The sequence below is a fragment of the Vipera ursinii genome (assembly GCF_947247035.1).
Source record: "Vipera ursinii genome assembly, chromosome: 3".
Classification (NCBI taxonomy): domain Eukaryota; kingdom Metazoa; phylum Chordata; class Lepidosauria; order Squamata; family Viperidae; genus Vipera; species Vipera ursinii.
The window spans coordinates 53,666,893-53,684,436 of record NC_139516.1 but is presented as its reverse complement, the minus strand read 5'-3'; the positions used below and the strand labels follow the sequence as shown (position 1 = coordinate 53,684,436).

Below are 17,544 nucleotides of genomic sequence, written 5' to 3'. Positions count from 1 at the left end.
ATCACTTAAAAACAATAGAAGTGTAGCTGTATTGTATTTTACTGAGATAAAAGGACCCCGTATCACTGCAAGCATTCCCACCTTTTTTAAGCAACATATCATTCCATTCATCTCCTTTTCCACATCTGATGGAAATCAAGAGTTAATATAGGTAGTCCTCAACGTATGACCACAATTGAGCCCAAAATTTATGTTGTTAAGTGAGACATTTGTTAAGTGAGTTTCCCCCGTTTTACAATCTTTCTTGCCACAGTTGTTAAGTGAATCACTGCAGTTGTTAAGTTAATAACATCGTTGTTAAGTGAATCTGGCTTCTCCATTGACTTTGCTGGTCAGGAAGTCACAAAAGTTGATCACATGACCTCCCAGGACACTGCAACCATCATAAATATGAGCCATTTGCCAAGTGTCTGAATTTTGATTACATGACCATGGGGATGCTGCAATGGTCGTAAATCACTTATTTCAGTTTGAATAAGTTGTAGTAATAAGTTTGAACAGTCACTAAACAAACTCTTGTAAGTCAAGGATTACCGGTACAGTACAATTTAAGTAAACTTTGCTGACTTTTTTTGTTATTTTATGTCTGTTGAGAGAGCTGACATTGCAGGAATGGACAGACATTATAAAGCTCCTAATCTGCAGATGCTCTTTCTCTGGAGCAAGATGTTTCTTGAAATAATCAGACCTAGTGATTTCTACTATAAAGGTAAACTAAGTAAGTAGTATTTCTTCATACACCAGCGTGCCTATAAAACTTTTGTTTTCCATATATTGCATGAATTGATGCTTCCCTGGATTCACACAGTATGCTCCTCCTGTAAACTTTCTTTTATAATACTATTAATAAACATTCGTGAAATTTACATGCCACCTGATTCCCAGTAACTGGGTGATTTTATCTTGCTTCCGAACTGGAGAACACCAAAATCTTAATTTTTTTTATCAAGTACCATTAGCCTGTGGTAAGGTGGGCAGCCAATAAATTTAATAAATAATAAATAAATAATAATTGGCAAGTGGCATAACTGCCATGTCTGGATTACAAAACTTTGGATTACTAGAAGATAGCAAAAAGAAACATACAAATATAACTTGTTACTATCATCTTGTGATCACCTGGATTTTTATAGTCCACATCCAGTAACCCTGATAGCTGTTTCTTAGGGTGTTTTGCATGATTCTCAGTGTTCTGGCTAGAAAGATATGCTTGGTTGGAAATATGCTCTGTGCAGCTTAGTTATTCTTTAGCATTCATACTTTGGTTGTTCTAAATAGAACTTTGTGCATTTGGGGTTTCTGACAACTACGTCACATAAGCTTAAATCTGATTTAATTTCTACAGAGCTGCGGCTTTCCTTTTTTTTGTAAAAGCAAGCTTCTAGTCCTTTTGAATGCAAAAAAGAAATAGGTGTAACAGTAATGCCACACAAACCAACGTTAGATTGAAATGAATTTTCAGTGGAACTGCTGAGAGAGATGCTTCTCTGCACGTTAAAGTTGCCTTAGTTACTTAGGATAGCCATAGTCCCACTTTGGAACAATAGCCATTTGCTTTCCTTCATTCACACTTCTTTTGAATCTTCCTGTGGTCCAATGCAAATATCAGAACTGGTTCTGATGTCTGGCCAAGAAGCCAGGCCTCTATACTGACTGAGAATAACTGCTCTGTGGTGACAAATTCACCAAGTTGCTGAGTTTGGGTCAGATGGCAAATGTAGGGCAAATCCAACCCTAAGGTCAGAGTAATCTCTGAGTCAGTGGCAGTCGCCACTACGTCCTTGGTGGTTAAATTAGATTTGCCATGCTGGAGGTAGGAGGAAATTGCTGGCTGGCCGAAACATGTCCCGATACGGTGAAAATGGCACTGTTGTTTTCAGCCCCCTGGTTCTGACGGGTAGCCTTACGGCAGGAAGTCCATGTCAAATAGAACAACAGGCTGAGGAGGATAATTGCTCCAGCGGCTGTGAGCACAATGCCACTGATAAACATGCTGGCAAGGGGGCGTGGGGCTGGAGGGTTAGTGCTGACACTGGTGGTAGAGAGGGCTGTGAGCACTGTGCCACACACCAGCAGCACCAAGGCTGTCAGCAGGAGCACAGCGCAGTCCGAGGCACCACCACTTTTCAGCAACTCCACCTGTTCCCGTCTGCGAATGCAGTTCATGTCCTGGATGGCAGAGCTCAACAGCTGCTTCAGTAGTACCAAGAGTGCCAGCAAACAGAGTGTTGTGCCCACTGCCAGTCTCCACTCTCCAGAGCGACTGCTAGTACTGTAGAGAAGGGCAATGCCACCTACCCCACAGGCTAGGATCAAGGCCACTGCTACTCCATAGCAAATAAGGGACTTCTTGGGCTCCTGGAACCACCATAGTTCCACATGCTCTTCCAAGATGTTCCTCTGGATCCGGCTGGCATGTGCTGGGAGCCTGGGTTCATTCAGGTGCTCCAGTTCCGCCATAGTGGATGCTGAGCCGGCTCCTAGACAGCATAGATGGGCCACAGGAACTGCTGCTTTCAACTGGCCTGGAGGATGGCAGCAAGGAAGAGGGTGGGTACTTGACACATTTTCACAGAGATAGAGGCAATGAACTTTTATTCAGTTCCTATCCAAATCACATTTTTTTTCCTTCTTGGATGGAAATGGTTGAGAGGGAACAGCAGAAATGGAAAACTCTTCTGGCTGAGGCTGAGACTGAAACCTGCTTCAGCGTTTTGCAGCTCCCTTCTGAGCACGCCCTGATCCTGCCAGTTATCTGTAAAGGAAACAGTGATAAAATATAAAAAGAGAGCTTTCTTTCCAAAAGGTGAAAGGAAAGAATGAGGAGGACCGCTCCCCATGGAGTCAAGTAGGGTTCATGCAAGTCAAATCAATTTTTTATGGGCCAGGACATATTCCATGCCTTGTCTGGGAAAGTTGAATGACAAGATTTCCTTGTGGCAAAATGTTCTCTCTTAATAAATAACTTATAACTGAAACTTGCCCCTATGAAACATTTGGATGTATTTTTCTCATTTACACAGTTTCAGTAATTTATAACAAAATGTAAGCACGTAAGAAATGCTTCTCTTATTTCTAGTCTCAGGTTTTAATGCTATTTTCATAACACCTTCACCTCTATCAATTTGACAGTCATCTTAAAAATACTTAATGATCTCTACTTTAAGAAAAGATGGGTTTGATATTCTCAGGATGCCGAACTTGGCTCCTTGTACTAACTTTTGTCTTGAGGGGAGGCAAAGAGGAATTATATTTGCTGCAAGCATGTCTCATAACATCAGGACGATAGATGTTGAAAGAGAAAAAAAAACAGTTTCCCAGTGAGAAAAGGCAAAAATTGGTTCTATATTGAAATCCAGTTTATGTCATGTTGGGGTTAGCTTTGCATATTAAGTATATACACTAGCCCAGGGGTAGGCATCCTTGGCTCTTTTATGACTCATGGACTTCATCTCCCAGAATTCCTGAGGCAGCATGGCTGGCTCAGGAATTCTGGGAGTTGAAGTCCATGAGTCATAAAAGAGCCGAGGTTGCCTACCTCTGCGCTAGCCCAAGGGTTTCAAACTGGCGACCCATGGGCCGGATGCATCACATGCAGGTCACACCCACCCTGGTTCCCCAGAGGCAAAAAAAGCCATGGTACATCATGATACGTCACGTGATGTGGTCAATTTCGACACCCGTGTAATAGCCTGTTCTTTCACAGAGACATATTTCACAAAATAATTAAAGTAATTATTATTTTGATCCTAGGATTCATTTGTCAGAGTCCTTATGTCTCTCTAATTACAGTATAAAGATGGTTCTTTAATGGCTTTTAAAGGGTGCCTTCTCATGTCATCACTTCTGCCTGTTCTCCAGCCCACTGCAAAGGCACGCTGAAGGCATCTTTAGTTTTTCTACTGTCAAGGTGGTATTTTCCATCTTTTTTCAACACATTTTGCCATACAATGTAAAACGCCTTGGTGACAAAGCTGGCAATAAGATCAACAGGATTGGGGAACTGATTTCTAAGTCTGCTGTGGAAATGGCATCTCTCTGCCTGGCTCATGGCCTAGGCCAGGGGTCGGCAACCTTGGCTCTTTTATGACTCGCGGACTTCAACTCCCAGAATTCCCGAGCCAGCATAGCTGGCTCGGGAATTCTGGGAGTTGAAGTCCGTGAGTCATAAAAGAGCCAAGGTTGCCGACCCCTGGCCTAGGCTATGAGAAGGACTAGTCACTTGGCACCGTCTTTTTTGTTCCTTTGTGGGAATATTAATCTTCCCGAAGACAGATATCTTAGCATTATTATAAGTTTTGTTATTGGTCTCCTATTCCGCTGATGCCTTCCCATGTTGATAGGTGACACTGGGTGGGAGAAGAAAGGAAACTGGAGAACTCACTGTCCTGCATTAACTCTGCAAAGAAAGCAGAACTGTTCCCTGGCTTCAGGCACAGCTGAGTAGATTCTGATTACTTTTTTAAAAATAAAAATAAATATATGGTTCTTCCCTGCAGCCATCCATCTGTGGTTTCCCCAGCCACAAAGGTCACCACAGGTCTTCTAGATAAGAGCATTTGGGGGCAGAATTAGCAGACAGGAAAGAGTTTGTAATCAGTATTTCCACGATGGAAATGCCCAATATGATTAAGGGGCCTGGAAACAAACATATGAAGAACGTTTGCAAGAATTGGATTTGGCTAGACTAGAGAAGAGAAGGACTGGAGGGGCAGGGGGATGATAGCAGCATTCCAAAATCTGAGAGATTGCCACAAAGGGGGAGGGTCAACTTATTTTCCAAAGCACCAAAATGGATGGAAAGTAATCAAGGAGAGAAACAACCTGGGATTAAGGAGAAACTTCCTAACAATGAGAACAATTAACCAGTGGAATGGCTTGCCTTCAGAAGTTGTAGGTGTTTCATCACTGGACGTTTTTAAGAAAAGACTGGACAGCCACTTGTCCGAAATGGTATAGGGCCTCCTGCTTGAACAGGGAGTTGGACTAGAAGACTTCCAAGGTCCCTTCCAGCTCTATTCTGATTGATTGAGGGCGAGAGCACAAATTATCCTGATATATTTTTCGACTGTTTGAAGGATGGAGGTCTCTCTGTGTGTGTGTGTGTGTGTGATCTGTAAATGCTACTCTTTAACCCAACATTCTTAGAAAGTGATTCACAAAAATGTGTGACTTTCTCCTCCATTGTAATGATGCTTCTTCCCAGTATATATATATATATATATATATATATATATATATATATATATATATATATATATATATATATATATATATATATATATATATATATATTCCATGTGTGAATATATATGTCTGTCTGTCTGTCTGTCTGTCTGTCTGTCTGTCTGTCTGTCTATCTGTCTATCCATCCATCCATCCATCCATCCATCCATCCCATCCATCCACCCACCCACCCACCTATCTATCTATCTATCTATCTATCTATCTATCTATCTATCTATCTATCTATCTATCTATCTATCATCTATCTATCGATATATTCCGTGTGTGTGAATATGTCTGTCTGTCTGTCTGTCTGTCTATCTATCTATCTATCTATCTATCTATCTATCTATCTATCTATCTAGACTATGGCTGGGAAAAAGCATCCTTAGAATGGAGGAAAAAGGCACACATTTTTGTGAATCACTTTCTAGGAAGAATGCAGGGTTAAAGAGAAGCATTTACAGATTACAGAAAATGCTTGAATTTAATTCCAAAATTTCTTTACTGATTTTAGTCTTTTGGTAAAATTCCTAAAACATTTCACACTGCACATTAAAACAGTATAAAATTACGCCCGAATATCACAAAATCAAAACAGCAGATTGAAACACAATTGTATATCAAGGCCTCACAATTGTCCCAATAAAATCAGGAAGTCATGATTAAACTTTTATCTACTAACACACTTGTGAAATATCACCCTGAAAGAACAAGCAGAAGACATGCAATGTGCTGTCTAAGAACAAAGTTCTGTTAATTGCAGAAAAATGGATGTGGCTGTTATGTGTCTCATGAGTGCATCTCAATATCTTTTGAAAAAGGCAAAAAAAAAAAGATAACAAAGGTATAGTGCAAAAAAGTATCAGAATTGCTTCTGTTGAAGCAATGGCTCATCCTTATTCTGTAATTTTATAAATCTGATGAATCTAGAGCTATAAAGGCTTAATAATTATGTGAATGAAGACAATCAACATCCAGTGGAATACCTATACAACAGAAGTTCAATGACCTGTATAAAAATATGCATTAGAAACCGATACATTTTGATTGATAAAGGTTAAGAATAGTTTGATAAATAGAGCATAAACAGGAGAAATAGTTTGTATAATAATAGAATTAACGGTCATCCAACAAAAACAAGATGAATTTTCTTATAAAGCACGTACTAAATACAGGGCTGGGGGAAGGGAGGGAATATCTATAGCTACTTTTAAGATTCTTGGACTGGAAACTAGTTGACACAAGCAATGTTTGTAAAGCATCGATTTCCTTGGCTGTTCTTAGTACTTTATTATAAAGTTTATTCTGGTCTACTCCAGAAAAGTTGCATGCATGCCTTGTAAAAAGCTTCTTCCATGCAGACTCCTCAAGCACTGGTCTAAAGTTCCTATTACCTTGAATGTGCTGTTCTGGTTATGACATCTTAGTTCCAGGAGGCTGGGTCAGTGATTCCTTGCCTTTCAGGAATTCCACTCCTAGGTATTGCAACCTTGGCCATGTCTTCAACAGGTTGGCGCTTCTTGGCGCAAGGGTGTTCAGGTCATGCAGCAATTCTTCGCTATGTTTGGGCTCTTGGTACAAGTCTTCGTTTTAGTAGCATTTGCTTCTTCTGCTGGCAAAAGCTGATGATTGAAGCAGAGATCCCACACAATAAGAAAGCTTCTTTCACTGTCCCAGTCTCACATGGTCCCTCATCAGCATCTGCCTCTTGTCACCAACTGGTTCTCTGGGTTGTGAGACAATAGAGGCTTGCATCTAAGCTGTCTTAACCCTTGATACACACTTTTTCCTCCAGGAGCAATTGAGACCTGGGCTTATTCTTAGCTTCTTTTCGTCATCCCTTGCTTAAGGTACAAGTAACAGGATTTAATTTTTACAACTTGATCAAGTTGTTGACCAGCTTTTAACTGTTTTATACTACTTTGATCTTCTGATTCCCCCCCCTTTTAGGTATCCTGGAAATTAGGCAAGAATCTAGGTGGAAAATGGATGCTAAATATGTTACGGTGTTTAGGAAGAGTAGAAAAAAGTACTTCTGGTACCCCATGCTCAAGGTGGTGATTTCTCACTGGACCATTTTAAAACCTTTTCAATATTTAATTAGGAGTTTAGATTTTCTGGTTTAAATGGCCTTTTCAAGTTCTATGATTCCTAGTCTTCCTCTGTAGAATATCAAAAGTATCAGAGACCTGAAAATGAAATTATTTTCATAGGCAAATATGGTAATTATTAAATCTGATTGGCCTTAGTCTTTTGAGGCTGATTTATTTTGCTGAGCTCTGAAATCAGAAACTTGCTTTGTTTAAGAAGTTACAGTACAGTGTGAAATCTTAGTTCAGAATCTGAAGATATTTAGGAGAAGGTACAGTACTTACATCCTGAAATGTGTAGTCTGGCTTAAAACACTTTACATCCTTTATTGAGGCTTAAAAGCAATCTATTTACAATACTGTTTTTCTTGTTTTCTTTCTTCTGGCTTCCCTTGTATTTGTTCACACATGAAATGAACATACAAGATGCAACGCTGCCTAGGTCTCCTTGAAAGTAAACCTTCTGCCAGCCTTTTGTTAGAGCAATGTATTGAGCTGCAATTTCCATGTTTCTCAGTATAAAAATTGTGCCTTACAGCATGTCAGGGAAAGTTGGCACTTCAAATTAGTTTAACAATTAGTTTAACATCTTCTTAACCAAAAATTGCAAAGAGGTCTGCAAAGAAGTAGATTCATATCTGAGAGAGCGTGTTACCTTGATTTGGCTCTGTGCTAAAATCATTGCCCTTTTTTGTGTTTTGGCATATCTTAGCTGGGGAATTAAGTAAGATAGAAAAGGCAACTTCACATGTTGGCAGTACATATGGGCATAGGAGTCAGAGCAATGGGGTGGCCATTTATAAAATCACCGGTAGTCAAAGGCAACAGTTCAAATGTTGTTGTTTTTTTAATCAGAAGGATGTATTTGAGAATAATTATATATGGTGATCTAACAGCAGATAATGGATTTAGAGGATATTTAGTACAGCACATAAGAATGAAAGAAGTATAATTAATCCTCCCCCACCACTTCTCAAATAAGAGATCTCATTTATCCCAGGCAATTGTTTAATAATTTAATCAGAGGCTACTGGAGTTCCCTTGGCAGAAACAGTCAGAGAAAGAGGAGGCTTCTGATCCAGACACAGCCTGACAGCATCAGCCCAAACCCTCCCCTACAACAGGGACGGAACATGAGATCACTGTTAAAACAATATGGAGATCAGGCCCTGTTTAAGGCAGATTGCCAGCTAAGTCACATGATTGGAAAAACTAGAGTACTAAATCATTGGAAGGTGGATCAAGGTAGAAGATAAATCTCTCCCGCCCCCAAACATCCCCCCCAATCTTTTTCTGCTAGTTGTGATTGAAGCTTGAATTCTTGAGAAACAAACAGTTGAACCCCTGTGGATGTTAAATTATGGGTACAATATTGACATGAAATCCATTCTCACGGCTGCATCCATTTCGTTTAAATACCAAACAGTGAAAAAGCGTTATTATATGCCCGCCTGAGGCTGTATATAGATGGTGTTTACTAGCTTGGGACAATGTTTGCTGTGTTTTGCTGGAGTGCCTGTAGCTAAGAGAAGTGAGCAGCCAGCTTGATTTTAGTTATTCACTGTTAACACATATGGGGAAAGACTTGGTCTTCCTCATCATTTCCAACTTTTAGTAATTGAAGCTACTGGGTAAGGAAACCTACAGAGGAAGAACATTTTTAAGATTTAAAAAGTATGCCAGTTCCACCACCTCCTTTGTGAACCCCTGAAGTTTAAATGAAAGTAAAAGATAAACAGAAATATGTGGCTATTCATATGGAAATAAATACGTCTATATGTCGGTATAATATATCTCAGGAAAGAATGTGTATGAGTGGATTACACGGTAATCCTCTGAAAAGTTTCCAGAAGGCAGTTTCTTGACTGAAAATAGAAAGGGATAGCATGGCATGGAGGCACAGATATTTTCTGGGATGGACCTGGAGTCACTCACCTATGGCTGATTAATCCATAGAAGATGCTGTTGCAAGAATCTTTTCCTGAGCCATGTCCTTGGGTTTCCTAGGATCCTGGTGCCATATTCCACTTCCATTGTGGTTGCTCAATGGTCAGTTTTTAGGGTATGGTCCAAAGATAAAATCGAAACCTGCCTTCTGTACTCTCTGGCTGAATATGCCTATCAAGTAACAGGTGCTAGTTCCACCTCCCTCCTCCGTCTAACAACAGATGCTTCATCTGATAGGCTTGCAGCAGTCACTGACCTTTGCCCAGGCAGGTACATTCTCTAGCAGGGTGGAGCTGGAGAGACAACCTGTTGTCCTTGGAAACATTCCAGCCTGATGACGGTGTGTGCACACGTGGGAAGTGGAAACAAGGCTGGTGAAGCCAAAAAAAGAAGGATATACATTACAGGTAGAGGTAAACAATACAGGATGATAGATGGCTCCTTGCAAGGCAATTGACTTTTTTCTTCTTCAAGGAACTGCACAGGGGCAGTAAAGACGTGGTACAGATTAGTATCATCTTTTGTCGTTATTGGGAAATTGAGAACTTTTGGTAGACTTCCTGAGAATAAGAATGGCTCTTGAGTCTTAACAGGAAGTATTAATCTGGGGAGTAAACATATGGTATTAATTGAACAGATCGCTGATGACCCTACAAAGGCGAGAACAGCATGGATTTATCATTAGAAAGTCTATAGACTGTTGCAGAAAAATTGGCTGGATTTGGGGGGTCTGTTAAAATGCAGCTGGCAGAAAACTATACCAGCATAAAATTTTCTGTCCCCACTGCCGGTATCTATTCTGCACTGGTTGCCTGTTTTGGCTGGAAGCCAAATAGTGGTGCCCTTATTTCATGACTGCAGGTTGATTAAACAAAGTAATTGGTAAAACCTTATTTATGACTTTGTTGCCCTCTGACTTTTCACCAACCAGCAGCAGCAGCAGCAGCCAATCATAACAGTGATGAGAAGATGGGGCTGGGACAGGTGGCAAGCTAACAAGTGGCTTGATCTGCCACTCTCTTTTGATATATGTGCTAAAGGAGGAAAGTGCTGAGTGCAGTGGTGGGATTCAGTCAGTTCGCACCACTTCGGCAGAACTGGTAGCTAATTTTTTGTTGCCCAGGCCCAGAATAGACTTCCGAAAGCGGCACCCACACAGAGAACCAGTTGTTCAAATATTTGAATCCCACCACTGGCCAAGTGCATCTGTTCAGTGGTCTTCTGGAGATGGTGAGTTTTGACAAAAGGCTAGGAGGGCTTTGGTCTGTTTCTCAAAACTTATTCCCTTTGTAAAGCTGAACATGGAAGTGGCCTCAAAGCTATATCCACTTCTCCATGGGCATAGGGAGAAGTGGAGAATCCAGAAGGTGGAGGTAGAGTGTGCCCAGTAATTGATAGGCATGTCCCCAGATCAGCCTGCGCTGGCTACTAATCTTAAGTTGATGCCATCTCCCCATGGTTCCCTGACTCTGTTGCCAACAGAATGGTTGGTGAAGCACATCATATTTTAAGCATTTTGGAACAAGGGTGGGTTGCTATTAGTTTAAGAGTAAACTATTACTTTAGCAATGGGATAGCTTACAGCTGCCTCACCTATGGACTGAAGACAATAGGAAAACAATATAACAAGGATGTAGTAAACAAAATATGTTGCCCCATATCAGGCAAATTTGTCCCCTGGTTAGATACAAGTTGGGAAATTCCTTCTGAAGAGCATACAATAAAGTTGTTAGATGCTCAAATCTCCTTTATTCTGATAGTAAACTGAAATTGAACTTATCTGGAGGCCCATCATCAGGGAAAATTGCACTAGTTTCTTTCATAATATTTCTAAACTATGGCAAACTGTTGGGTGTTTTCTGTTTCGGTATCTTGAGTTCTTGTTTGTGATTTGTAGCAGCATATTTCCCTACAAATGACAATGGAGTTTTTTTTAATAAAAGCAGATAAGACGTTTTGACATCTTATTAAGTTCCTCCTCCAATATAACTCTCTTCTAGCTGATATAATTATTAGTTTGATGAATAGACTATAACTGAAGTTTCCAAGTCCAATTTAAGTTATAGTGACTTCCTGGACAGAACTATGAAGTTTTCTTGGCAGTAATACTGAAGTTGGCTGCCATATTTTCTTGTCAAGCTAATAACATACCCCTTCAGTAATTTTGTGGTATTGTTTTCACCACAAAGATTATGCTTTAAATCCTTGTTAGCTACCTCTCTCTTGAATGTTCTTGTTTAAATTAAATTAAATGTTTTAGCAGGAGATATTTAGCTTACACTGATTGCTGTTTAAAGTGTAACTGTTACTAGGACAATACTGATCACATTAAGTGTACACTGTTTGGTCAATAATGGGAGTTACGTTCCATACACCATGGATACAAAACAACATTAGCACCTGTTCATCTTGAGGAAACTTCATTTTGTGACATCGACATGCCTCGCACACAAAGATTTGTTATTCTGCCTTAGAATTCCAAGCAGAATTGTACATTTTGCAACAAATTGTATGAAGCCCACATTACAATTATGCAGCAAGTCCATAAATATCTTCCTATTTGAGAAATGTCTTTTCTCTAATGCTAGAGAGCAATTATATGGCAAAGTGCTTCTTCAATATGAGTTGCTAAGCCCTTATTTCAATCAGGAATAGTTGGCTACTTTTGAGGCAGGATCTTAGATTTCCTCTTTAAAAGTTGTATACGCACATGTAAAGATGTGGTACCCAGAAAAGGTCTCAAAACTAAAGGCAGCTTGATGAAGCCAAAACTAAGCTATTTTACTATACCTATCAGAGGAGAATAACTAGCTAGTAATTATCAGAGATAGAGTTCAATTACATCCGCTTTCATTGCAGGAACTGATGATAGATGTACAGAAGAATGCTGAATGTGAATGATGTAATTTGTAAGATATTATAAATTGCTGTGACCAGGACCATTCTTTATAAAGTCCTTTATGACCGAAAGCTGGACTGGAGCTCACAGTCTTCTGGGTTTTAGGCCAGCATTTTAACCATTACACCAATCTGGCTCTGAGATCTGTGAGAGTCTATCAGCTTCAGCTCCAACTGGCCCAATGTCACTCATCCATCTTTCAGTCATTCTCTTAGCCCAAACCACTTACAGGGTTGTTGTTGGGGAGAAAATAGAAGGAGGAAGGAGTGGTAGGTACATTCACCACCTTTAGTTACTTATAAAAGTAATAAAGCCAGGTTAAAAAAAATCTAGTAAAAATATTTACCTTCCAAGGTAGGTAAAATGAGGACCCAGATTGTTGGGGGCAATAAGCTGACTTTGTAATAATGCCGCTTGGGGTGTGTGTGTGAAAGCCCTAATAAGCAGGCATATACATAGAATGAAGGCTACTGCTAAGCTTGTAAGCCGCCCTGAGTCTTCGGAGAAGGGCGGGATATAAATGGAATTAAAATAAAATAAAATAAATAAATGTGAGGGGCATTACTTTGTTCTATTGTTTTCTGTTAACAGTAAGACATGGGGGAAAAAATACAGTAATACAAGTGCTTATAATAAAGACACCTATTAGTACCACTATAGCCATAAAACAGAAGCAAAATGTTCTGGCTCTATCCTTCGAATGATATCATGATGTCCGTTGCAATGTCCCATATAAAGAAAGCTTGGTCACGGGAAGAATATCTCTGCAACATATTTTCTTTTTAAAAAAACACGTGACCATTGATTTTTTTTAAAAAAGTTGTATTATCAACAGTTATGACACTTTTTGTGCACATCTAATTATATATTTCAAGATACTGTTTTATTTCTCCCCCCCACCACTTTTCTCACTGCTCTCTTTACAATGAGGGCATTTCACTGACATCCACAGACCATAATACTCACAAGCATTTTTCAAATGTGCAGAATCAAAATCAGCACATAGGTTCTGACAGAAAGTCAAGCAATCAAAACCTAACACAGGAGGATGAAGGAAATGCACGAACCTTTAGTTATTGTTTAAAGCGATCTCATCAATGTTATTATTCAAGTATTACCTTAGTATCTGGGTCAACGGGGAATTTATTACACCTACCGAAGAAGCTAAAGGAAGTATAACCTTAAAATAGGGACTGTGTGGGAGAACAAAAATGGCATGAAGGAAGGGAGAAGGGGAAAGAGTTGTATGAGAATGAAATAAAATTGTTCTGGACAAATAACAAACAGTAACACATTGAAAGTGTACATCCATTAGCCTGTTTCCAATAATGCCACACACAAGGGTTTTAGCTCCATTGGAGTCTGCTTTAAGTCGAAGCCGGGTGACCAATTCCCTTCCTAAAGCTCTGTGTATGCTCTCACTTGATTTTCCAGTCCTGAGACTTGAAACATATTAACAGAAGGCAGGCAAATCCAGACTAGCTTGTTTACTGTTTCTTTAACATTCTGCCTCAGTCCAAAACTAGACATGCTAAAAAGAAAAAAAGGAAAAAAAACCCAGGAAAAAGCCATCCTCCAATCACACTTGGACAAGATTACAAGTGCAGAGAGCTACATTTAAGGAATGTTTAGAAATGCAGAGAGCTGCAACATGGAATTCTTTCCAGCCAGGTCAATGTGATTGCATGAAACTAATTTTGTCCATTTCCAGAATTGGGAGTTTTCCATTGGACAAAGGCCGGAGGGCGAGGGCTTTTTCTTGCCCCTGCATTTGCTCTCGAAGGCATTTGATTTCCAGTCGCTGCATTTGAATTATTCTCTCAGTTTCCTCTTCAAGATTCAAACGCAGAACGCCTGAACTTAGCTGCCGATCTGGGGAGGGACCTAGATGAAAAAAGAAGTCAAAAGTCAATAGAAGTCGTAGACATAATTATGGGGATGCTGCAAAGGTCGTAACTGTGAAAAAACAGTCATAAATCACTTTTTTCAGTGCCGTTGCAACTTTGAACCGTGACTACATAAACTGTTGTAAGTCGAGGACTAACTGTAGAGTATTTAGAAACTCAAGAGAAAATAGTGAAAAACACAGATGCTGCCATATATGAAATAATATAAGAAGAGTTGTGCTTACATTATCTAGTAAATTGTATTGATTGGTTATTAACTAAGTGTTCATTTTTGGCATCTGGAATGCTTGTACATGTTGCATTCCAGAATACCACTTTAAATATTCTATAGCATTAAGGTTCCAACATTAATTGGCTCTGGGAGTGCTTCCAACTGGTAACAGTGTTAAATGATATCATGTAATGTCTAAACAGGGATGTGATGTCTCAGTGGGTTAGGACGCTGAGCTTGTCGATCAGAAGGTCGGCAGTTTGGCGGGTCGAATCCCGAGTGCCCCGTACAGAGTGAGCGCCTGTTACTCGTCCCAGCTTCTGCCAACCTAGCAGTTCGAAAGCACGTAAAAATGCAAGTAGAAAAATAGGGACCACTACGGTGGGAAGGTAACAGCGTTCCGTGCGCCTTTGGCATCTAGTCATGCCGGCCACATGACCACGGAGACATCCTCGGACAAGTGCTGGCTTTTTGGCTTTGAAAGGGAGATGAGCACCGGCCCCTAGAGTCGGAAACGACTACCACGCATGTGCGGGGGAACCTTTACCTTTATCTTAATGTCTAAACACACTAGAAATGCATAGTTGCTGAAAGACTTCGGGGCTGTAGACTGTTGGGTGATCCATGATTAATAAATCCTTTTGGATAACTTAAAATGAAAGAAGAGTCTAGTCTACTAACTATCATGTTCTTACAGAACATGACAAATTGTCCTTCATGGATAAGAGCCGATTTCAGATTCTTTTCTGAAGTTGTAACTATAAAGAAAATTATTTTTCGACCAGATATCAAACCTAATATCAAACTGTTTAAACAATTTTCAAGGGTGCATCTTACTTAAGGGCGCAATTTAAGTAGTCATGGTAAAAATGATACTCTGGAGAGCAAAAGGGTTGAAGTTGAGCGCCTTCATTTTCTGCTGCAAGTGGCATTAACTTCTTGATTTATGCAAGATGTCACATCACATACCCTGAGGGGAGAAAACTGATGGAGATATGAGGATAAGAAAATCAGCCTAATGGTATAGCTTTTGTCCTTCATCTACATCAGGGGTGTCAAACTCAATTTCATTGAGGGCCGCATCAGCATTGCAGTTGCCCTCAGGGGGATGGGTGGGTGTGGCCTGGGTGGGCGTGGCCTACTGGGTGGGCATGGCTAGAGTGCGTATGACCTACTGGGTGGGCATGGCCAGCTGTACATCGTTCGCATCAAGGGTGCCTATGGGGGCCTGGGCAGGAGTGGGACAAATCTGAGGGTCTCTGGCAGAAGGAGGGTCTCTGGGCCAGGGCCAAGGCAGTGGGGGCCGTTCCCTCACTGTTTCCAGGATGGCTTCGCAGGCCACATGAAACCACTTCATGGGCCTTGTGTTTGACATGTCTGATCTACATGGCCTGACTACTTGACTACAAACATAGCATCTGTTCTTAGGGTCCTGAAGAAATTCACTGGCAAAGTTAAAGAACTGGTCTACGTCACTTGCAAAGTCAGAGAAACATGTGACTGTGTTCTTTTCAAGTAGCAATGGGAGAATTACAGAAAACGTGAGAGTAGGAAATAACTAAGGTTATTTGAAATCCTAAGGTCTTTTCCAATAGAACATAGAGTTGCTGTTCTCCTAAACAGGAATCAGTGTATGCTGTAAAGTAAACTGCTTCATTTTGGCCCAGACAGAGAGATCAACCCTGAAGTGGTATCTAAGTATGGCATTCATACACAAACTTTTTTTTACTCTATTGGAAATGGTAGCTCCATAAATGAAAGTAACATAGAAATTGTACCACAATGGCAGAAAGTGACCTGATTTTTAAAACTCCAAATATAGGCGTGCCTGAACTGTTTGAAAAGACATACATGTAGAATTTCCTACTAACAGTAGTTATTATTGTTGCTGTTATTTTTATTTGAGGATTCTTAGTGAAAACAGCTTGATAGGGAGGCCTGACTACTAGAAAAAGTTCATATTTTTAGATATTTGCTTTTTTTAAAAGTATTTTGGGTTGATCATGGCTCATTAGAACCCTGTAGAATACTGTATTTTTTCTATAACAAGGAATTTCTTTGCAGAAAGAATTGTTCTCTTACTCTAATTTCGGGGGTGGTGGGGGGAGAAAGTGATGGTTCTATAATTCTTCCTTCAATAAACGGGAACGGCTCAGAAGTACTGCCAAGAATCATCTTGCAAGGTCTATATAATCTTTTTAATTGATTTTAAGTTTTGTAATTGTTGTATTGTTTTTAAAAACCTTGTGAACCGCCCTGAGTCCTACGGGAGAAGGGCGGTATATACGGTAAATTGAATGAATGAATGAATAAATAAATAAATAAATAAACAAACAAACAAACAAACAAACAAATAAATAAATAACCAAACTTTTATGGGAGAATTGAAAGAGAGGGATCTGCTAAAAAGAAAAATATTTTTAATGGGACAGTTCAGGAGCTCTCTTACAGTAAGTATTCTTCCACCAGAGACAGAAAAATTCTTAAGTAAGTTAAGTAGGAAAATTAGCTCTGGGGATCCAGTGAAAACATTAATGTGCACTAAGATTCTAGACAGGTTCTACACACTAGACTAGAGGAAAAAGGAAACAGCTTTTTTTAATCCACAGCTATTTGAGTGCAGAGACCCCATCAGTTGCTTATTATCGCCCTCTGGTGGCCACTAAGTCAGTACAAACTAAAAAGAAGCTACTGAAACAGATGAGTGCCCTCTGCCCCCCCCTCCATGAAGGTGCAATTCTCCTTTTACCATATACCCCAGGGATCTTCAAGCTTGGCTCTTTTATGACTTGTGGACTTCAACTCCCAGAATTCCTCATCCAGCGTGCCTGGCTGAGGAATTCTGGGAGTTGAAGTCCACAAGTCATAAATGGGCCAAGTTTGAAGACCCCTGATATACCCATTGTAATTTAATTCTGGTGCTTTTTTCATCTGTCCTCCCTATGGCTGAATGGAGCTTTTGCCTTGTATTGCTTGGCTTTGCAGCTCAGCCACCACTGATACAGTGGCCATGACTGTTCACTCTCACATAAGTGGTTTCATGGAAAAAAAACCCTTACAAAAAGAGTTGAATTATAAGAATATTGGCACAGACAAATAGGAAATAGTTGCATCTTTGATTCTCAGTCATTTTGTGTTTATTACATTTATTACATTTTGTTTCTCCAAGAAACCAGGTAAGTCATATGCTGCGTTTTCTTTATTTAAACCTTAGAGCAGACATGTCAAACTCGTGATGTCACGTGTCGTCGCGCGACGTAT

At 40.0% G+C, this 17,544-nt stretch overlaps 2 protein-coding genes across 4 annotated transcripts in view; both read right to left on the bottom strand.

The window, feature by feature from the left end:
- Positions 1 to 1,317: 1,317 nt before the first annotated feature.
- TMEM125 (transmembrane protein 125) lies at positions 1,318 to 9,428 on the bottom strand. 3 transcript variants are annotated; one of them, XR_014491934.1, is made up of 3 exons: positions 9,255 to 9,428; positions 1,687 to 2,755; positions 1,318 to 1,611 (listed from the first exon to the last, which is right to left on the bottom strand). XR_014491934.1 is itself a non-coding variant. In XM_083357941.1 (3 exons), exon 3 carries the CDS (start codon positions 2,458 to 2,460, stop codon positions 1,789 to 1,791), a length of 672 nt encoding a protein of 223 aa, XP_083214067.1. In that variant the 5' UTR covers positions 2,461 to 2,755; positions 6,624 to 6,851; positions 9,255 to 9,417; the 3' UTR covers positions 1,318 to 1,788. The 3 variants fall into 3 exon arrangements, 2 of the variants coding, with proteins under 2 accessions (XP_083214067.1, XP_083214066.1); XM_083357941.1 differs by adding an exon at positions 6,624 to 6,851 and having other exon boundaries at positions 1,318 to 2,755; positions 9,255 to 9,417; XM_083357940.1 differs by having other exon boundaries at positions 1,318 to 2,755.
- Positions 9,429 to 13,099: 3,671 nt separating this feature from the next.
- Positions 13,100 to 17,544, bottom strand: part of CFAP57 (cilia and flagella associated protein 57) — a gene marked incomplete at its 5' end in the record, with an annotated part of 31,343 nt that continues 26,898 nt past the window's right edge. Inside the window, one exon of the mRNA XM_083358308.1 lies at positions 13,100 to 14,049. Within this exon, the coding sequence (XP_083214434.1) occupies positions 13,838 to 14,049 (212 nt within the window). The 3' untranslated portion in view covers positions 13,100 to 13,837. The remainder of the gene's footprint in view (positions 14,050 to 17,544) is intronic.

Bases quoted from the DNA above. Each gene is read 5' to 3' on its own strand.
- TMEM125 (XM_083357940.1), bottom strand. From the start codon at position 2,460: ATGGCGGAACTGGAGCACCTGAATGAACCCAGGCTCCCAGCACATGCC.